Here is a 23,437-nt window from a genome sequence, read left to right as displayed (position 1 = left end):
CTTTATCTCAATGCGTCCAGGATACAATCCATTAGAATGCGACCAATATTAACTTGCAGTGCGGATTTACATTAAGAGATCTACAGCATTCAGCGGGGAACCATCCATATGGCAGGTAAATTCTTTCTCAAAGATAAGCTTTTTCGGTATTTCATTCTGAAGCATATACCAGGTTTGATTATTTTCTTTTACAAGGTTTTGGTTCACCCATAGTAACTCCTCTGTACATGTACCTGTTGGGGATGTTCTCATGGTCCAAATATGCAACCCTAATTTTTTTTGCAAAGTTACTGCATACTACAAAGACTTTTTTGGTTATTATTTCCTTTTCTCATATATTTCCCCTCTACAGCTTGATTATTTTATTATTTTAAATAGGTATTGTTCGGGTTGGTGTTTAGTCCCACAGTATGGTTGTACCATGTTACAGAGTGTATTTTTAATTCCCCCTGCGTCGTCGTCGTATCCCTGACAAGGTAATCTATGTCAGTTAGTCCGCATAAGAGTTTGTTTTCTACAGGTTCTAATTAAATGGGGATGCAAATCCCCCTTGGGGGTGTCATACTTCCATTTAAAATCAATTTATAGAATTTGGTGGGAAATGAAATTAAATAGGGCGGTTTGTAAAAAAATCGGTCTTTATTTATAAGAAATTAAAGCACACTTGGTACATAAATTTCCATCTTTATTTTTTACACAACGCCGACATGCTTGTAGTAAAAAAAACTGATGTCTCAAGTTGTAACCAAATTTTTTTTTTATTAACAATATTGATATAATTTCTGCTCATATTTATAACCAAATCGGTATAGTCTAAAACAGGAGGGGAAAAATGCCATACCGAGTCAATTATAACATATACAGCATGTCTCACCATATATATATATATATACATAACGATTTTGAAAGATTGTTTTTACATCACAATTTACTTTATTCATCATCGAATTTCTTGCACTTTTGACAATATTTCAATTTTTTTGAAAAAATATGTAAAATATATAATAATACTATTTGATTTTTGATGAGACATTCTATATAAATAAAAAAAATGGCACTCACAGCAAAATCAGCCATGAAAATATATTTTGGATACAAAACGTCCCAAATAAATTATACAAGGTGATTCATATAAAGATAGGTATTGAGAACAATAACAATGATTTGAAATTCAAGAAATCAGATTACGATATTGAAATTGGGAACTTGACAAAGATGCTACCACCTCAAAAAAAATTAACAAATCAGTTTCATAAAAAAATATTATGAGTCAGGATTCAATTTAGTTGAAATATATGAGTAGGTAGTCAACGAGTAATTTAAGGATATTAAAAATAAAGAAATCGTTCCAATACTTCATTTACCAACTAGAATCCTCAAGGTACAACATGAAATATCTTCGTAAATGTAAAGATGGAGTAAGTACATCATCGAAGCCATAACCATCTAGGTGTTTTATCCCTGTACAAATTTCACATTTTTATTCGCTTTTACTTATTAGAGAACTAAATTTTATCTGGATTTTTGACTCTTTTAATACTTATCAAAATATTTGGGAAAAAATGAAACCTCAAGACTGTATTAAATTTTTCTTCGATGAACTACAAGATACCCAGAAATTATTATTGTGGAGGACTTCTTTCTGAATAAATAAAATTAGAGGTTTTAAAATGAAGGAAAGAACCAACGCAAATAAAATTAAAATTGCTTATTCACTGATTCATGTTTTAATTACTAGATGGGGTATATCTTGTGGGAAGATCCTAATAATCCCGCTTAACGTTTCTCTTTCAGAGTTAACTACGTTAAAAGGGAATTAACACCTGTTTAATTTACATGGGGCAATTATGTATTTAATTTTTAATTTTTTTTTTTTTGGTATAAATCGATTGGAAATTGATGGTACTGTTAAAGTACATTAATAAATGCCTTAAAATAAATCTTAGAAAAAAAAAAACAATACTCCAATCTGTAGGGGCAAACTACAATATTATAAAGGTTTTGTTTGCATTCATACTTATTATCACATACATTTATCTCAAAAATTCTCACCCAACATTTGCTACCCTGAGTGTTGGAAGTGACAAATACCAAATTTTATTATTACAAAAAGCACTGGGAGTCACAATCTGTATTACTACATACAGGAAATATATACGTAAAAATGACAAAAAAAAAGTAACGGTTGCAGAAATTCTAAATAAGATGAAATCATGTAAAAAGTACTGTAATTTTACGGACAAAGTTTATTCACTTTTTTTGGATGATAAAATCGAATGTCATGGTACATACACACACGTCATTTCCTGTTTTTCACATAATTCACTTCCGATAAAACGCACAGTTTTTGAAAATATCAAGCTAACAGAATATCCTGCAACCAATTTTGAATATGTATATGGATGTTGAATTTTTTAATTAAAATAGAATTAACATTAAAATTATTAATTCGATAAAATGTTTTTAACGTTTAGAAAAATAAATATATAAAAATTAAGAAATTAAATAATTGCATTTGTCATTTTTGACGTATGTAAATCGTATTGATACAAGCATTAATTTGGTATTTGATTGAAAACGCGCCCTGTTTGGATACCACTCTTATCATATGGAAACTTCCACCCTTGAGCATTACAAAATCTTAAAAAAATATCCAAACTTATATAGGATTCTTAGAATACAAATGGACTGTCAGTACGTAAGCGGGGTATCGATGGACCCCTAGGGCAATTTCTAAGCCCAATTTCATGTTCCGTATCTCACTGAAATGAAAGCAGGTACGGCGTTCTACAGTCTATAGTGCGACACTAAATCGCACATCAGATGCTTATTTATTATCACAAATCGTAGACTGATTACAATCTACTTTTAACACATACAAAAGTATTAAAAATTCAAGCAAGATTGTTTATATATATATATATATATATATATATATATATATATATATATATATATATATATATATATTTATATATCTAGGCCACAGCTGAACCATCAATTCATATTAAGGCATTATATAGTTGAACATGGCCCGATTGATTCATAACTTTACCACAGAATTAAACTACCAAAAAACAATCCTCTATATTGTATATTGCTCATCAGGTTTTCATTATACCACATATTTCATATATAAACATTGTTATTAACACTTAAAAATAACCGTTTAATTATTTGATTTAAATTTTTTATATCTACAACTCAACAGTGTTCCAGTATCGCCCTCTACCTCCTATTACTTCATTCATAGAAAAAATTAAATGAAGGAACAATTCAAGACCGATTAGTTGGTACCCAGCTTCACCGAAATAAAGAAACTAATCACCTGACTACAACTTTTTGTAGGTTTCCACAGTAGGATATAAAAACATGGAGAAAGACCCCAGGTCTGATACAATCGAAGAGATTTACTATTTATTCTACTAACCGGATCCAAAAGTTCTTTTCATTAAACAAAGAAGAGAGTTACTGGACACTGTCAGGTGAAGTATCACCTGGAAAGCATTGTCGCGAGGAACTAAAGCAAACAATGTAACCTTCTATGCAAGTAAGAGGTTGTTCATCGAGAAATCTTCATTGTTTCATTCAATTTTCTTAAAACAAGCAAAAAGTCAGTTGCAGAGTACCCAGATTAGTTTCATTGGTTCATTAAACAAACTGTAGCTATGGAAAGTTAAAAATACTGTCAGGTGAAGTACCACCTGGAAAGCATTGTAACCAGGAACCAAAGCTAACGGTGGAACCTCCTCTGCAAGTACAATTATTGTCCATCGATAAATGATACTTCGTTTTTATTCAATCTTCTTAAAACTAGAAGAAGAAAGCTGCAGAGTGTCCAGATTAGTAGCTCGTTTGGTTACTAATTGGTTCATTGAACAAACGGTAGCTATGGAGAGTTAGTGGACACTGTTAGGTGAAGTACCATCTGAAGAATATCAGATATACTTTCAACTGCTCTTGTCGTATTTGCAAAGTACCAAAGAGAACAGTGCGAGTACGAGGTTGTCCATCGATAAATGCTACCATATATACATTCAATCTTACATCTATAGAGGATTTTTGAAACTAGATATTTGGTTGTATGTACAATTATTAATGTTAGTAAGATTGTCAAATTCAATAGAAATGAGTAGAGAAACTCTTCAATTAATAATAGCTGCTCTAGCATTAGTTTTCACAAAAAAAATAATTAGCCTCAAATAAGTTTCTATAATAAAATGTGGTTGTTAAAAACTTTAAAATTGAAGACATTCTTTGGCAGTAATTCTTTAGTTGTGTCCCCTTGTTTATAGTACATTGTAACATGCCATTCGGCTTCAAACATTCCTTTATTCCCAAATATTGTGGCACAATAATCCCCCAATTCTTTAGAGAAATTCAATAAAACCTCGGAATTTATGTTAAATCGTCCTCTATTTACCTACACTTTAAACCAAAATAAATTTGGGGTGATTTTATTCTTTATATTCGCTGGTAAGTTTTATAAATATCTAAATTAATTTATACGAATACTAAAATACAAAATTTGCTTAAAACAAAATCAAATCCATAAAAATAACTGGAATTTTGTGAGCACTATAATAAAAAAACAAAGTTGAAAAAATATTTGAAAAACTTATCATCGAATATAAAGAATAAAATCTTTGACTTGAAGTATTGGTAGATAGAGAACGATTTAGCATAGATTCTGAGGTTTTATTGAATTTCTCGAAAAAAGGGGGGGGGGTTGATAACAAATCAATTTCTTCAAATCTCGATTCTTAGAATAAATAAACCGGAAGTGACTACTGTGCCACAATACAAAAACAAAAGAATGTTTGAATAAAAAAGTAACAAATCGAATGGTATGTTACAAGATGTATTGCCTCGAGACGCTATAAATGTACGATTTAATAAGAATCATATAATAATAATAATGATCGAGACACTATAATTATTATTAAAATTTTGTTAAGACTGTTTCCTTTTTTTTTTAAAACCCCCCATTTTATCGGACTACAATTTCAAGCTAGTTGTACGCAACCGCACCCGTTATCAAGCGAAACTCCATCTACAGCATAATTTCGAAATAACTAGCCTCTCGATAGCCTTAAATATTTTACACCTTAACCCTAATTACTTACTAAAAGTATGGTACTGTAGACAAAATTAATCTAATTAATGAGGCGTTTAATTTTTTTTTATTGTACTTATAAAGTACTTCAAATCCCTAAATTTATTTTTCACCTGAACTGAGATATATATATTTTTTTCAACCCTGTTAGAAATGTTTATTCGATGGGATAATAAATATACCGCATCGCCCCTACCTGTATAATGTAAATTAATGTCGAGTTGGCGAAATGATATTTTTTTTTTAAACAAATATATACCAACACTACATCTACTGTACAAGAAAAATTTATTGTAATATTCGAACAATGAAAAAAAAATTTTTTTGAACGAATATTCGAAATGGTATCAACTCAATTATGCGTGAGATTTTATTCAAATTCATGCTCTGATATTGGTAACAATTGAAAAAAAATCATAATTGGGTCAGGAGTTATAATTATAATAATGATTGGTAAAATCATTTACGAAATCTATTAGAATGGGTTTAAGGGACTATTTTAATCATTTGTAGAAATCAGATGTTGAAAATTTCGCGTTCCACTTTTTGGATGGTCCGCAAGCAATTTTTTTTAAAAAAGTAGTGGTGGCTATGTTATATAAACTCCTGAACCAATTATACAATGAGAATGAATTTATTTTTCAAATTGTTTTCGGCATGAATTTGTCCAACCACTGATTAATAATTTGCAAGTAATTCAATCAACTGTATATTAGCGTCGTTATTTTTTTTTTAATTATTGTCATACTCAAGTAATTTTTATGTTGTTTATGACCCGCACTAAATTAACTTTAAGGTTCTCACGCCGACATATAAATTCGTTGTTGGTGGTGGGATCCTCTTTGCTGGTTTATAAATGCCTCAATATCATGATCCATTCAGCTTTACAATAGAAAAATACAAAATGAAAACAAACAGTAACTTGTCGCGTCATGTTGATAGTATCGAACACAACGCGAATATAAACTGAATTATCTCTGTAAGAATGCCAAAAAAAAATAATAGAGTAAATTGAAAAAAAATTAAATTTCAAAAATTTCAAACACGTTTTTGTTTTCGAAGAGATGGGCAACATCAACCGCTTGGACTGGGTATGGCTGGCGCCGGCGCTGGCATTAGAATCTGACAGGACCCACCTTTGATACGCCTGCGCATAAGATTACTTTCGCTCGGCGGACTTAAACCGAATAATTTAGCCGACGCGCATGTCTTCAACGGTCTTTTATCGGGCGCGTAGATATTCGGTCTTTCCAAATAATCCAATTTCATACTGAAATGTTGTTGCACCACCCTATTCACAGCCATTGCAGACTCCGCAAACTGGGATAGTTCTAAAACGGAGTTGTTTTTCTTGATGACAGCCGGGGTCGTGAGAGCGGCTGTATCGCTCGCGAACTGAAGCCATGGATGCTTCAATACCTTTTCGGCGCTTATGCGTTCCCTAGCGTTCTTTATTAAAAGAGAGGAAATTAGATCTTTCGCTTCATCTGATATGGTATCCCATTCAGGTTCCGGGAAATCGTACCTTCCTTCTTGGATGCTTTGGAATAACAATTCCTGGCAAGCGTTGCAATTATCTCCACGCTCCCAACCGCAATCTCTGCCGCATTTTCCGTAAAAAGGCGGATATCCGCACAGTAGGATGTACATGATGACGCCCAATGACCATAAATCGCATCTTTTATCGTAGGACGTGGTTTCGGATTCACCGATGAATGCTTCCACTACTTCCGGCGCCATAAACTCCGCACTACCCACCTGCAAAATCATTATTTCATTATACAAGAACGCTATGTCACAATAAAAATAAATAAACAAACATAATTGAAAAAAATTTCATATTTTTTTTTGTTTGGTAAAAACGTTCGGTTGGATATGTATTAAACACAATATTTGGAGATTGTTAAACGGCATGAATTATAGTATTCACCAGAAATGTACAAGCCAAGACAAGAAAACACATTAATGACCATATTCCAAGAAGTTAAGTACCTGGATATTACAAGAAGAAGAGCTATTTGTGACTAATGTCACTTTGTGATGATATTTCACTAGTACTGATATGAGAACTTCGAATAACGGATAGCAATGCATCATTTTTTCTTTTTATTTGTTTTTCTGTATTTTTCATACACCACTGATCCAAGGCAACTAAGACTAACTACCTATAGAGCTTCCCCATAACTGTATCCAACTTCTGGAACCGTTGATGATATTCATACTAAACACACTGTTTACACTACACCAACACAATTATACTGTCTGCCCCGCGTTTCGATAATCAAATTATCATCTTCAGACACTAAAGATGAACAATTGACCTTTTTGTAAATATTCATAAATAAAGACTTTATATCGAAGAAGAAGACTGAGAAGTTGACAGAGGTGGTCTACGGACTTCCAAAATGCATTTGGCGATTACAAACTGCAGAAATCTGATACATTTACTAAATCAAAAGGTTGAATCGATTCCTAGTGAACCCATCATCAACATAAATCGGATTTAAACTTGGAAGAAATGCAGCTCCATCGGTTTGGTAATCTTAGTACAACGTAGAAATCGAATTATCTACGATTAGTTGAACAAACACGACATTGGAGGGTTTGTATCCAAGAAGGAGGTGACCTAATCGACAGATGTGGTCCACGGATCCCCAAAACGCTTTAGTAGATTGCAAGCTATTAAAACTGGATACATTGACAAGATCTAAGTACTGAATCGATTCCTAGAGAACCCATCAGATCGACCTTCAACATAAATCGGATTTAAACTTGAAAGAAATGCAGTCCCATCGGTTTGGTAATGTTAGTACAACGTAGAAATCGACTTATCCACGATTAGTTGAAGAAAAACGACATTGGAGGGTTTGTATCCAAGAAGGAGGCGACCAAATCGACAGATATGGTCCACGGATCCCCAAAACGCTTTAGTAGATTGCAAGCTATTAAAACTGGATACATTGACAAGATCTAAGTACTGAATCGATTCCTAGAGAACCCATCAGATCGACCTTCAACATAAATCGGATTTAAACTTGAAAGAAATGCAGTCCCATCGGTTTGGTAATGTTAGTACAACGTAGAAATCGAATTATCCACGATTAGTTGAAGAAAAACGACATTGGAGGGTTTGTATCCAAGAAGGAGGTGACCAAATCGACAGATGTGGTCCACGGATCCCCAAAACGCTTTAGTAGATTGCAAGCTATTAAAACTGGATACATTGACAAGATCTAAGTACTGAATCGATTCCTAGAGAACCCATCAGATCGACCTTCAACATAAATCGGATTTAAACTTGAAAGAAATGCAGTCCCATCGGTTTGGTAATGTTAGTACAACGTAGAAATCGACTTATCCATGATTAGTTGAAGAAAAACGACATTGGAGGGTTTGTATCCAAGAAGAAGGCGACCAAATCGACAGATATGGTCCACGGATCCCCAAAACGCTTTAGTAGATTGCAAGCTATTAAAACTGGATACATTGACAAGATCTAAGTACTGAATCGATTCCTAGAGAACCCATCAGATCGACCTTCAACATAAATCGGATTTAAACTTGAAAGAAATGCAGTCCCATCGGTTTGGTAATGTTAGTACAACGTAGAAATCGACTTATCCATGATTAGTTGAAGAAAAACGACATTGGAGGGTTTGTATCCAAGAAGAAGGCGACCAAATCGACAGATATGGTCCACGGATCCCCAAAACGCTTTAGTAGATTGCAAGCTATTAAAACTGGATACATTCACAAGATCTAAGTACTGAATCGATTCCATCAGATCGACCTTCAACATATTGTGTACCTAAACGTTCAAGAAATACAGTTCAATGGTTCGGTCACCTTAGTTCAATGTAGTAATGAATTTATCCAGGATTATCTCAAGAAATATAACAGAAGTGGAGTGGATAATGTCAAGAACAGCTAGGGAGTTGAGTAGAACCAAACAAGATCCCGTGGTTTTAACTGGAAGTTAGTTGATCAAAGGTTTACACCTCAAAGTTTCGAGAAAGTTATTGGTGAATCGAATACTGTGCCGTTGAAGATGTGAAGCTGAAAAATTGTGTAACTTACCGGTGTTAATAATTGTGGTGTAGCTAAAGGACTGGATACGCTCGATTGAAAGCGGATACCGGATCCCAAATCAAAATCGCAAATTTTGATAGGACACAGTCGATCGCTGTGTACACAGAGTATGTTTTCCGGTTTTAAATCTCTGTGCGCTATTCCTTTAGCGTGCATAAATTGCAACGCCGAAGCAACTTCTCGAATGATTTCCGCTGCGGCGGCCTCGCTGAAATATTTGTATTCCTGAATTCTCCTCAGGAGCTGACCTCCATTAATCTGTAAAAGAAACGACGAACATCGAAATTTGCATCGAAAATATTCGTTGTATCGAATTCGTTTACCTTTTCAAAAACCAAATAAAACTTTTCTTCGTCCTCAAAAAATTCCGTCAACTGAATAATGTTTGGATGACCTTGACAATGATGGAAAGTTTCGACTTCTCGAAAAACTCTGGCTCTGGCATGACCAGGAACCTTATCGATTATTTTTACTGCAAATTCTTGTTCGGTGAACAAACTAACGCAAGCTTGGACACAGGCATAGGCACCCTCCCCCAAAACTTCACCGGTCAATTTATATAGATCTGAAATAATGGGAGTACCAACTTATATCCACTTATTTAATTTCAATATTATATTATATAAACATTTTTAAGTTGTTTTTGTAGAATATTTATATCCAGAAATAGACGCACTGATAACATATTTATCTACGGAAAATTTTTTTTTATGTAAGTTAATTATTTGTACTAAATACGTAACCGTAACATCCTTGATAAGCGTACACACTTGCACGCCATCTAACGGCACTAGTCATAATTTAATAAGCCATAGAGATGGCGCGGCATCTAAGATTAGATACGTAAGATTTGAACACCCTGTATATTAGTACATTTTTGAAATCTACGTACAAATTAGTATACTTTTATTTAAAAACTTTTTTCAGAAAATGCATACTTTTCGAGTTATTAATTTTTTTAAAAAAAATTTGACCGTTGCAGACCCTTTTAAATTATTTTTTTACGACTACACCCTTAAAAATATGAAAATGGTTTCTGTTCGGTTTCTTTTAGCAAGATTAGACGTATTTGAATCTATGTAGAAAAATCTTTCATTTTATACAGGGGGTGTATAAAAAGTGTTCAATGTTTAACTTCATAAATATCAAATTTCTTAATTTTTTTTAAATAGAACTACCCAGTTTTTTCTATTTTATTGCATTGAGGGGTTAGATTACGATAATAGGATTAGTAAATATGATTTTTTTACAGATTGAATGCATTAAAATAGAAAAAAACTTGTAGTTCTATTTAAAAAAAAATAAAGAAATTTGATATTTATGAAGTTAAACTTTGAACACTTTTTATACACACCTTGTATAAAATGAAAAATTGTTCCCTATAGATTCAAATACGTCTGATCTTGCTAAAAGAAACCGAACAGAAACGAATTTCATATCTTTAAGGGTTTCTTCGTAAATAAATGATTTATAAGGGTCTGCAACGGTAAAATTTTTTACAAAAAAAATTACTAATTACTCAAAAATGATGCATTTTTCGAAAAAAGTCTTTAGACAAAAGTATAATAAAATTTTACGTAGATTTCAAAAATGTAAATATACAGGATGTTTTATTTAAAATACCAAAGTTACAGTCGATTTCCGATATAACCGGAAGTCGTGCATTTTTGAAAATATTTTAGTTAAAAAGATCGTATCCGAAAACCGAAACATAGAAGATGACATGGTGGATTATACGTCAGTTGGTTGCTTGAATGTGAAAAAAAATCATATTTTTTATAAAATTTTTTCTATATTATATATTTCGATTAGGAAGGACTTTATCATGAAAATTTGTTACTGGCTCCTGGACTATAATTGACTAGATCCTGGACTAGAATTGAAATTAAAAGTATCACGAAATTTGGGATCAAATACATTGTGTAATTTTGGCGATCGATACTTATATTTATCGATAAGTTTGAGCCCGATTTAGTTCAGTTTCGAAAGAAACTAAATTTAGAAATTTTTTTTTTTACCTTGAAAACATGATGATACCAATGATGATCCGGTACGTTTCTTCTTGCGGCGTCTCCTTTTTGCCTCTTCCTTGCGACGGGCTAGTTCCCTTTCGCGGGTATCAGCGTCCATCTGATCCCCGCTGTCGGAGGCACTGCCACCTCCGCCGCCTCCATTACAGCCTCTGATGCTGTCACCGTTGCTACTGATCACGATGCCGTTACAATCTGTAAAAAGAAAATGATCAATTCTTTTAACTGGGTCACACTTTCAATTTATTGAAATTTCATTTTTTTCATTAGCGCATTCATCATACAGGACGTCCCTAAAAGATCGCAACACGGCATACTATATCTGGGATCGACTTATCGAGTTGGTACAAGGCTATAAAGTAAATCAAAAAATTACTGATCATCATCTAAACTATCTCAAAACGTGACCATGTCAAAAACTGTAAAAATCGAATATTTTTGGCTTTTTTTACACCCAGTCTCTTCTTTATTATATAAAACATAGAACAAACAATGATACAGGAAAGTTTTCCTCTGCAGAGCAGATCCAAACGTCATGAAAAACTTTTTATTATATAATTCTTGTAGTTCTAGTTGAAACTTGGGTAAAATGATGTTAAAATTATAAAAATTTCTTCGATACCCATAATTATGACAAAGTATGCTCAAATACTTTCATTTTTATAATGTAAACTGTAATTAGTAAGTATTTGAATATATCTTGTGATATAATGTAATCCCGAATGGTCAAAAATAAAATCATAGGGGAAAAATCTGGAAAATAAGGGGGCTGAGCTTTAATCGAAGAAAACGATAAGTATCGCATCACTTTGACGTGTTTTTTCGGATTAGGATCATTCAAGAAGCTCCATTTTTATTTAATTCCATTGCAAATACAAAATTCAAAGCAAATTCTTTCCTTTATTTGTTTTGCACAGTCAATAGTGCCATGTATATTAAGTTGCGGCAGCTTTTTTACGGTTCACGAGAAACGCGACGATTTACTGCGATAATTTATTGGTAATTAATTGCTGAAAGATGGGATGGGTCTCGGATCCCGAAAACCACCCCCAAGACTCGAACTTGACAACCCTTCTGCGGTCTTAAGCTACGGCAGACCGGAAACGCTATATCGGCGACGAAAATAGTTACTGACGCGGGCTCTTCGGGGTAATTTATTGCTAAAAGATGGCATGGGTCCCGGATCCCGAAAACCACCCCCAAGACTCGAACTTGACAACCCTTCTGCGGTCTTAAGCTACGGCAGCCCGGAAACGCTATCTCGGCAACGAAAATAGTTACGGACGCGCGTTCCTCGGGGTAATTTATTGCTAATTAATTGCTAAAAGATGGCATGGGACCCGGATCCCGAAAACCACCCCCAAGACTCGAACTCGACAACCCTTCGGCGGTCTTAAGTTACGGCAGACCGGAAACGCTATCTCGGTAACGAAAATAGTTACGGACGCGCGTTCTTCGGGGTAATTTATTGCTAATTAATTGTTGAAAGATGGCATGGGTCCCGGATCCCTAAAACCACCCCCAAGACTCGAACTTGACAACCCTTCTGCGGTCTTAAGTTACGGCAGACCGGAAACGCTATATCGGCGAAGAAAATAGTTACGGACGCGCGTTCCTCGGGGTAATTTATTGCTAATTAATTGCTAAAAGATGGCATGGGACCCGGATCCCGAAAACCACCCCCAAGACTCGAACTCGACAACCCTTCGGCGGTCTTAAGTTACGGCAGACCGGAAACGCTATATCGGCGAAGAAAATAGTTACGAACGCGCGTTCCTCGGGGTAATTTATTGCTAATTAATTGCTGAAAGATGGCATGGGTCCCGGATCCCGAAAACCACCCCCAAGACTCGAACTCGACAACCCTTCGGCGGTCTTAAGTTACGGCAGACCGGAAACGCTATATCGGCGAAGAAAATAGTTACGAACGCGCGTTCCTCGGGGTAATTTATTGCTAATTAATTGCTGAAAGATGGCATGGGTCCCGGATCCCAAAAACCACCCCCAAGACTCGAACTTGACAACCCTTCTGCGGTCTTAAGCTACGGCAGCCCGGAAACGCTATCTCGGTAACGAAAATAGTTACGGACGCGCGTTCTTCGGGGTAATTTATTGCTAATTAATTGTTGAAAGATGGCATGGGTCCCGGATCCCTAAAACCACCCCCAAGACTCGAACTCGACAACCCTTCGGCGGTCTTAAGCTACGGCAGCCCGGAAACGCTATCTCGGTGACGAAAATAGTTACGGACGCGCGTTCTTCGGGGTAATTTATTGCTAATTAATTGCTGAAAGATGGCATGGGTCCCGGATCCCAAAAACCACCCCCAAGACTCGAACTCGACAACCCTTCGGCGGTCTTAAGCTACTGCAGTCCGGAAACGCTATCTCGGCGACGAAAATAGTTACTGACGCGGGCTCTTCGGGGTAATTTATTGCTAATTAATTGCTAAAAGATGGCATGGGTCCCGGATCCCTAAAACCACCCCCAAGACTTGAACTTGACAACCCTTCGGCGGTCTTAAGCTACTGCAGCCCGGAAACGCTATATCGGCGAAGAAAATAGTTACGGACGCGCGTTCTTCGTGGTAATTTATTGCTGAAAGATGGCTTGGGTCCAGGATCCCAAAAACCACCCCCAAGACTCGAACTCGACAACCCTTCGGCGGTCTTAAGCTACTGCAGCCCGGAAACGCTATATCGGCGACGAAAATAGTTACGGACGCGGTCTCTTCGGGGTAATTTATTGCTAATTTAGTGTTTAAATGACGAATTTTCATAAGGGCCTTACAGTCACCGAAAATACAATGTGTTCAAATGTATTTTAAATGGAGAACATTTTTACTACTCAGCGCACGATTCTAAAAAAACTACGAAACCGATTTTCATCTCAGTGTGATTTTTACAGATAAAAAACTATAAACTGATAATAAGTAGCAAATTCAAAAATGTAGGCCAGGGGCAGCATAAAGATTTCAATAACGAAAAAAAAATTAGACCTTGCATGTCAAATTGGTTAAGTGATTTTTTTGGAATCGTTATGATATTTACAGGCGAGTTCGATTAATCACATAATTATCTGATATTTTTTATATGTGGTACTTGAACGCATGAATTTTTCCAATATTTTTTTCATTGGAATATTTACGAAAAAAAAGAAAAATGTCGAAATTCGTCGCTTATACACGGGTTTTTATGGGGGTAAACAAAACGGTTTGATGGACTACAACATTATTATATTATATTATAATAGTAAAGAAATCGTTTTCAAAAACTACACAGGGTAAAAGCTGTATACGAGGTTTAAACCAAAGTTACAAGTTGAAAGTGATAAGTAAACGATTATTTACAAAAAAACTGACTTCGAAAACTAAAAAGTATAAAAAAATGCATTCTAAGACTGAATCGCCGTATTTGAAAATCGGTGATAGCAGACACAGACTTTATTCAACAACGTTTGATTACTTTTACAAATATTGTTTTGTCGTCAACTTCAAAATATGGGGATTCACTCTTGAAGGCATCTTTTTATACTTTTTTTTTTGTTTATTTAACACTATTTCATGTTATTTTTTTCTAAATATTATCGAATCGTAAATTTACAAAATGTAGATGAAGAAAAAACGAATAAAATTAAAATTTCCACCAGTACGTATAAATTTACATAACTGGAACAGAAATTACGAAAAACTAATGCAATCAAAATAAATATTTACCTTTTTGTAAATATTCGTAGTCATTACACTCATATTTACTATACTTTACAGTTTGCTAGCCTAGAAATTCCATTTTTGAAATTTGTTCTGGACTTGGATCATGGTTTGGGCGCTCGATCGACATAATACCTCCAGAACCGTCGAAAATGGAAAGAAAGACCAACTTGAATATTATAAAACGTCAAAGAGAAATTGGCTGGATGGCCAGGCAATTGTTTAAAACTGATGAAGATGAAGGTAGTACTAAAGAAAGTAGTAATGACGAAGGAAGTAGAAACGATATAAGTGTCGACGAAGACATCAACAGAAATAAACATGATGAAAACAAATCTTCATTTCTTGGTAGCACCCTTGTAAAGTATAATTAAATATAGTTAAATTTCAGGATTGCAACTTAAGTACTGAGATATGGCAATACTGATGTGAATATGTCAAATCTGACGTTGCCACCATAAAGTATGACACTTTGAGTTGTTCAAAGATACTCGAAACGTTCATTTTCGACGTGGATTAAATCCATAATCGACTGTGGTACCAGAACACATCGTTGCTAAGCGTAAACCGAAATTGCAAGATCGTCGCATATTTCGGCATTAGTTCTGATGGCATACATTCATTATTGCATAAACATTTAGCTGTCAAAAAGATTTATTCGCGTTGGATAGCGCAGCATTCGACAATCGCTCGAAAAAATCCAACAAAAGCCCGTTTTTTCGGAATAACTGGAAATTTCGCTATCGTTCACATCAGTCCAAAAGAAAACTTTTTTAAACAAGAAAAACATCGAATTGATGTGCCGTAAAGTCCTTGTTTGTTCTTATTCCCGCAGATCAAAAATAAATTGAGTAATCAACGTTTTTTAACACCTGAAGAAACGATTAATGCCTTCAAATCATTTGTTTTGGAGGTACTTCAATCGAAATAGAAAAAAAATACTCCGACAATTAGTTTAAACGTTTTTGATGAATTTTTTATCGTTTTATTACTCTCTCATCCATAAGAATAGACTATAATGGAGCGGAGTGTGAGATCCCGGACTATTTTTGTAAAAGCTACAACGTAGATTTTATTATTAAAAACTCACCGTTACAATAATAATTCAACGAATCGCTTTTTCTTTTACATAACATCGTCATTTGATTTTAATTAATATCAATATTTTGAAACAACAAACCGAAACACAAATTTGATTATACCACTTTTGAAAAGTACGCGTTAATTGTAATGCCGGCCGGCTGTTCACCAAAATACTGAATAACTATATCGCCACATGTTTTATTTATTTTTAGAAACTTGTCCGATATTCAACTTGCTTGGCAACATTTCAATAAATAAAAGCCTGTTAATGAAAACCCATTAATTTCTAATAGCGGGTTTTTGAAGAAACCAACATAATGTACAAGTAAAAAATATTTATTATTACATAATAATAATAATGATGAATTTATGTTGACATTTTAAAAATAGTCAAAAATATACTTATAAAATGAGGTCTATCAAGGTAGCAACGTCAAATTAGAAAAAATCAATTAAGCAGTTCGCGAAAAATTGTAATTACTACAAAATTCATATAAAGTTATCATCAAATTTCGATAAATCAATAAATATCGAGTCAAATAGTAAACGAAAATTTGTTGCCGCAAGTAAGTTTTACCGAAAATTATCCAAAAAAAAAGCAAATTAATTTTCTTGACACATGCTAGCTTGAACTCGACTCCAAAAATGGAGAGAAATTTTAGCTGCTACATTGAAGAATGTTCAAATGAACCTAAAGAATAAGCAACAAAATCGATTTCCAAATGTGGTTCTTTTGAAATAATTTTTAAACGGGATCGACTCCAAAAACTTATTAGCTCTCAACCTCAAAAAAACACGTCGATCGTCCCCAGTCTCGTCGAAATTAGTTGATTTGTTTGAGAGTTATCGTTGGAGAAATAAAAACCGAAAATAAGTTTTTTTTTCACTTTCCGCTAAGAAAAATGAAAATTTTCAAATATCGGGAAGTTATTGTTTCCCCTCCGTTTTTTTTTCGAAAATAGTTTCCATCAGATCTCGACGTTTTAAGGTCCTAGAAAACTTCCCTGAATATTTCCGCGATGATTTCCGTATGTCTGTATTGTATGTACTCAAAAAACATTTTTTTCAAATGTGGTTTTTTTGAAATAACTTTCAAACGGCTTTATCGATCGACTCCAAAAACTTATCAGCTCTCAACCTCAAAAAACCACATCGATCGTCCCCAGTCTCGTCGAAATTAGTTGATTTGTTTGAGAGTTATCGTTGGAGAAATAAAAACCGAAAATAAGTTTTTTTTTCACTTTCCGCTAAGAAAAATGAAAATTTTCAAATATCGGGAAGTTATTGTTTCCCCTCCGTTTTTTTTTCGAAAATAGTTTCCATCAGATCTCGACGTTTTAAGGTCCTAGAAAACTTCCCTGAATATTTCCGCGATGATTTCCGTATGTCTGTATTGTATGTACTCAAAAAACATTTTTTTCAAATGTGGTTTTTTTGAAATAACTTTCAAACGGCTTTATCGATCGACTCCAAAAACTTATCAGCTCTCAACCTCAAAAAACCACATCGATCGTCCCCAGTCTCGTCGAAATTAGTTGATTTGTTTGTGAGTTATCGTTGGAGAAATAAAAACCGAAAATAAGTTTTTTTTTTAACTTTCCGCTAAGAAAAATGAAAATATTCAAATATCGGGAAGTTATTGTTTCCCCTCCGTTTTTTTTTCGAAAATAGTTTCCATCAGATCTCGACGTTTTAAGGTCCTAGAAAACTTCCCTGAATATTTCCGCGATGATTTCCGTATGTCTGTATTGTATGTACTCAAAAAACATTTTTTTCAAATGTGGTTTTTTTGAAATAACTTTCAAACGGCTTTATCGATCGACTCCAAAAACTTATCAGCTCTCAACCTCAAAAAACCACATCGATCGTCCCCAGTCTCGTCGAAATTAGTTGATTTGTTTGTGAGTTATCGTTGGAGAAATAAAAACCGAAAATAAGTTTTTTTTTTAACTTTCCGCTAAGAAAAATGAAAATATTCAAATATCGGGAAGTTATTGTTTCCCCTCCGTTTTTTTTTCGAAAATAGTTTCCATCAGATCTCGACGTTTTAAGGTCCTAGAAAACTTCCCTGAATATTTCCGCGATGATGTCCGTATCTTTGTATTGTATGTACTCAAAAAACATTTTTTTCAAATGTGGTTTTTTTGAAATAACTTTCAAACGACTTTATCGATCGATTCCAAAAACTTATCAGCTCTCAACCTCAAAAAACCACGTCGATCGTCCCCAGTCTCGTCGAAATTAGTTGATTTGTTTGAGAGTTATCGTTGGAGAAATAAAAACCGAAAATAAGTTTTTTTAACTTTCCTCTAAGAAAAATGAAAATTTTCAAATATCGGGAAGTTATTATTTCCACCCCGTTTTTTTTTCGAAAATAGTTTCCCTCAAATCTCGACGTTTTAAGGTCCTAGAAAACTTCCCTGAATATTTCCACGATGATTTCCGTATGTCTGTATTGTATGTACTCAAAAAATTATTTTTTCAAATGTGGTTTTTTTGAAATAACTTTCAAACGACTTTATCGATCGACTCCAAAAACTTATCAGCTCTCAACCTCAAAAAACCACATCGATCGTCCCCAGTCTCGTCGTAATTAGTTGATTTGTTTGAGAGTTATCGTTGGAGAAATAAAAACCGAAAATAAGTTTTTTTTTCACTTTCCGCTAAGAAAAATGAAAATTTTCAAATATCGGGAAGTTATTGTTTCCCCTCCGTTTTTTTTTTCGAAAATAGTTTCCATCAGATCTCGACGTTTTAAGGTCCTAGAAAACTTCCCTGAATATTTCCGCGATGATTTCCGTATGTCTGTATTGTATGTACTCAAAAAACATTTTTTTCAAATGTGGTTTTTTTGAAATAACTTTCAAACGGCTTTATCGATCGACTCCAAAAACTTATCAGCTCTCAACCTCAAAAAACCACATCGATCGTCCCCAGTCTCGTCGAAATTAGTTGATTTGTTTGTGAGTTATCGTTGGAGAAATAAAAACCGAAAATAAGTTTTTTTTTAACTTTCCGCTAAGAAAAATGAAAATATTCAAATATCGGGAAGTTATTGTTTCCCCTCCGTTTTTTTTTCGAAAATAGTTTCCATCAGATCTCGACGTTTTAAGGTCCTAGAAAACTTCCCTGAATATTTCCGCGATGATGTCCGTATCTTTGTATTGTATGTACTCAAAAAACATTTTTTTCAAATGTGGTTTTTTTGAAATAACTTTCAAACGACTTTATCGATCGATTCCAAAAACTTATCAGCTCTCAACCTCAAAAAACCACGTCGATCGTCCCCAGTCTCGTCGAAATTAGTTGATTTGTTTGAGAGTTATCGTTGGAGAAATAAAAACCGAAAATAAGTTTTTTTAACTTTCCTCTAAGAAAAATGAAAATTTTCAAATATCGGGAAGTTATTATTTCCACCCCGTTTTTTTTCGAAAATAGTTTCCCTCAAATCTCGACGTTTTAAGGTCCTAGAAAACTTCCCTGAATATTTCCACGATGATTTCCGTATGTCTATATTGTATGTACTCAAAAAATTATTTTTTCAAATGTGGTTTTTTTAAAATAACTTTCCAACGGCTTTATCGATCGACTCCAAAAACTTATCAGCTCTCAACCTCAAAAAACCACGTCGATCGTCCCCAGTCTCGTCGAAATTAGTTGATTTGTTTGAGAGTTATCGTTGGAGAAATAAAAACCGAAAATAAGGTTTTTTTTAACTTTCCGCTAAGAAAAATGAAAATATTCAAATATCGGGAAGTAATTGTTTCCATCCCGTTTTTTTTTCGAAAATAGTTTCCATCAGATCTTGACGTTTTAAGGTCCTAGAAAACTTCCCTGAATATTTCCGCGAAGATGTCCGTATCTTTGTATTGTATGTACTCAAAAAATTATTTTTTCAAATGTGGTTTTTTTCAAATAACTTTCAAACGACTTTATCGATCGACTCCAAAAGTTTATCGGCTCATAACCTCAAAAAACCACGTGGGTTGCCGCTAAGCAGGTCAAAATCGGTTGATTCGTTCGAGAGATATCTCGAACAAAAGAAAATCGAAAAAAGGGTTTTTTCTACTTAACTCTGACATTTCTTTTCGGATCGTTTCAAAGAACATAAATAATTATTAGAGGTATTGCCGCCAAAAATGTGAGAATGGTTCGAAAGATTTGGGAACAAAATTTCTTTTCGGATCGTTTTTGAATGAAATAGAACAATTAATAGAACGTAAAAAACCACGTCGAGTGTTACCAAGATCATAAAAATCGGTTTATCGATTTCAAGCTAGCAAATACCCAAAAAAATGTTGCGAGATCGAAATGATCTTCCGATTTTTAGTTTCCATTTTGTTGATTATTCTTTAGGCTCATTTGAACATGGTTCAACGTACCAACTAAATCTCTCCATTTTCTGTTTCGCGAAAATGTCTTCAGCCGACTGGACGAAACGTTTCGGATTCCAGGAAATTAAATTCGGGATGAGTACGAACTGATTCGTTCGTATCGTAATTTGACGCTAGATAGTTACACCATAAATGCATTTGTGGGATTGGATGAGAAATATAAACGCTAGAATTTTTATAAATACATTTATTCACCTACAGTATAATGTTCGGTATCACGTGGTTAACATAGATTACCGGTTTTTTGTGTCACGTGGTGTTGTTCGATCATTTCACAGTCCCGGCTAGAAAAATCTAAAATTCCGTACCAATCTTTTCCCAAAGATTCCGGATTTACGGAAAATCTAAATTTTGTAAAATTGTCTTATCGTCGACGAAATAATACAGAAAATTGGCCGAATCAGTGGCTCATGAAATTATTATAAGTTATCTACTTTATTTACGCATGATTTCCGTCAGTTTTGTTTTAAATGCGGAATTAACCAACCTTGACGATAATATTTATTAGTACTACGTTCAACAACAAATGTTTTCTACAATTTACAAAACGGTAGACAAGCACGAATTAGATAATTTCATTTACCTCGTATTCAGACGTATTTTCAAAAATTATTATCCCTAAAGGCACGCAATTGCAAGGAGACTGTTGTAACAACCGATTTAACAATTTTGCGTCTCATCAGAGCGGCATAACAACCTCTTGTTCGGAATCATGCACTGATTTCAAAAATATTTCTAGTAATTATTCAGATACAGATACAGTTGTGATTCTAGCTAAAATGTCCACTTCAAATATTTAATTGTGATTGTTGTGGGTTTGTGGCAATGAAATAGTAAAATATATTTCGATCTTTCCAATAACTATGTAATCATCATCGGAGAGGTTTATCCACAAAGTTCCGTTTAGATGTAGATGTAGAAAAAAACTTGGTACGAACTCGTCCACGATACGGACTATGAGGCCGTTCCTGTTCGGTTAAAAAAGTCTAAAATTTGGGGAATTCCAGAAATTCCTTTTTGATATATATTCGAGCTTGTGTGTATAAATTCACCCCAACGTTAAAAAACAGTTGTTAAAGTTATTGGTTTCACCCTGTTTGTCGAAAATCAAGTTTGCCTCAGATCTTGACGTTTTGAGATCCTAGGAAACTTCCCTGAATATTACCGCGATGATGTCCGTATGTATGTACTCAAAAAAACTACAAAATTTTTTTTTCATAAGTGCTTTTTTTTGAAATAACTTTCCAACGGCTTTATCGATCGATTCCAAAAAGTTATCAGCTCCTAACCTTAAAAAACCACATCGATCGTCCCCAGTCTCGTCGAAATTAGATGATTTGTTTGAGAGTTATCGTTGGAGAAATAAAAACCGAAAATAAGTTTTTTTTTAACTTTCCGCTAAGAAAAATGAAAATTTTCAAATATCGGGAAGTAATTGTTTCCCCCCCCGTTGTTTTTCGAAAATAGTTTCCCTCAGATCTCGACGTTTTAAGGCCCTAGAAAACTTCCCTGAATATTTCCACGATGATGTCCGTACGTCTGTATTGTATGTACTCAAAAAAATTTTTTTCAAATGTGGTTTTTTTGAAATAACTTTTAAACGACTTTATCAATCGATTTCAAAAACTTATCAACTCCTAACCTCAAAAAACCACATCGATCGTCCCCAGTCTCGTCGAAATTAGTTAATTTGTTTGTGAGTTATCGTTGGAGATATAAAAACCGAAAATAAGGTTTTTTTTTTAACTTTCCGCTAAGAAAAATGAAAATTTTCAAATATCGGGAAGTAATTGTTTCCCCCCCGTTGTTTTTCGAAAATAGTTTCCCTCAGATCTCGACGTTTTAAGGCCCTAGAAAACTTCCCTGAATATTTCCACGATGATGTCCGTACGTCTGTATTGTATGTACTCAAAAAAATTTTTTTCAAATGTGGTTTTTTTGAAATAACTTTTAAACGACTTTATCAATCGATTTCAAAAACTTATCAACTCCTAACCTCAAAAAACCACATCGATCGTCCCCAGTCTCGTCGAAATTAGTTAATTTGTTTGTGAGTTATCGTTGGAGATATAAAAACCGAAAATAAGGTTTTTTTTTTAACTTTCCGCTAAGAAAAATGAAAATTTTCAAATATCGGGAAGTAATTGTTTCCCCCCCGTTGTTTTTCGAAAATAGTTTCCCTCAGATCTCGACGTTTTAAGGCCCTAGAAAACTTCCCTGAATATTTCCACGATGATGTCCGTACGTCTGTATTGTATGTACTCAAAAAAATTTTTTTCAAATGTGGTTTTTTTGAAATAACTTTTAAACGACTTTATCAATCGATTTCAAAAACTTATCAACTCCTAACCTCAAAAAAACACATCGATCGTCCCCAGTCTCGTCGAAATTAGTTGATTTGTTTGAGAGTTATAGTTGAAGAAATAAAAACCGAAAATAAGGTTTTTTTCAACTTTCCGCTAAGAAAAATGAAAATTTTCAAATATCGGGAAGTAATTGTTTCCCTCCCGTTGTTTTTCGAAAATAGTTTCCCTCAGATCTCGACGTTTTAAGGCTCTAGAAAACTTCCCTGAATATTTCCACCATGATGATCGTATGTCTGTATTGTATGTACTCAAAAAAAATTTTTTTTCAAATGTTTTTTTGAAATAACTTTCAAACGGCTTTATCTATCGATTCCAAAAGCTTATCAGCTCTTAATGTCAAAAAACCCTATCGATCGCCGCCAGTCTCGTCGAAATTGGTTGATTTGTTTGTGAGTTATCATTGGCATTGAAATACGAACTCGTCCACGATACGGACTGTGAGGCCGGTCCTGTTCGGTTGAGAAAGTCTAAAATTTGGGGAATTCGCTTGATGAACTGTTTGGCTACGTTTGGCTTGTACGACGATGATACAATATTTTCCAGGCAAATCCTCGTAGAATTTAGTAGCGGATAAAACATAATGAACAATCCGATACATCCGTACTACTTTTACTTTACTGTTATTATCAAAATTTGGGCCACTGGGTATA

General features: G+C 34.2%; 1 protein-coding gene across 2 annotated transcripts in view; it reads right to left on the bottom strand.

Annotated features, from left to right (window-relative positions):
• Window positions 1-620: 620 nt before the first annotated feature.
• Window positions 621-23,437, bottom strand: part of LOC130444250 (MAP kinase-interacting serine/threonine-protein kinase 1-like) — an 85,647-nt gene continuing 62,830 nt past the window's right edge. For both annotated transcript variants that reach the window (XM_056779313.1, XM_056779314.1), the window contains 4 exons: window positions 11,224-11,430; window positions 9,529-9,770; window positions 9,194-9,463; window positions 621-6,874 (listed from right to left, as the gene is read on the bottom strand). In XM_056779313.1, the coding sequence (XP_056635291.1) occupies window positions 6,191-6,874; window positions 9,194-9,463; window positions 9,529-9,770; window positions 11,224-11,430 (1,403 nt within the window). In that variant the 3' untranslated portion in view covers window positions 621-6,190. The remainder of the gene's footprint in view (window positions 6,875-9,193; window positions 9,464-9,528; window positions 9,771-11,223; window positions 11,431-23,437) is intronic.

The sequence above is a fragment of the Diorhabda sublineata genome, chromosome 5 (assembly GCF_026230105.1).
Source record: "Diorhabda sublineata isolate icDioSubl1.1 chromosome 5, icDioSubl1.1, whole genome shotgun sequence".
Taxonomy (NCBI): domain Eukaryota; kingdom Metazoa; phylum Arthropoda; class Insecta; order Coleoptera; family Chrysomelidae; genus Diorhabda; species Diorhabda sublineata.
This window is presented reverse-complemented; position numbering and strand designations above follow the sequence as displayed.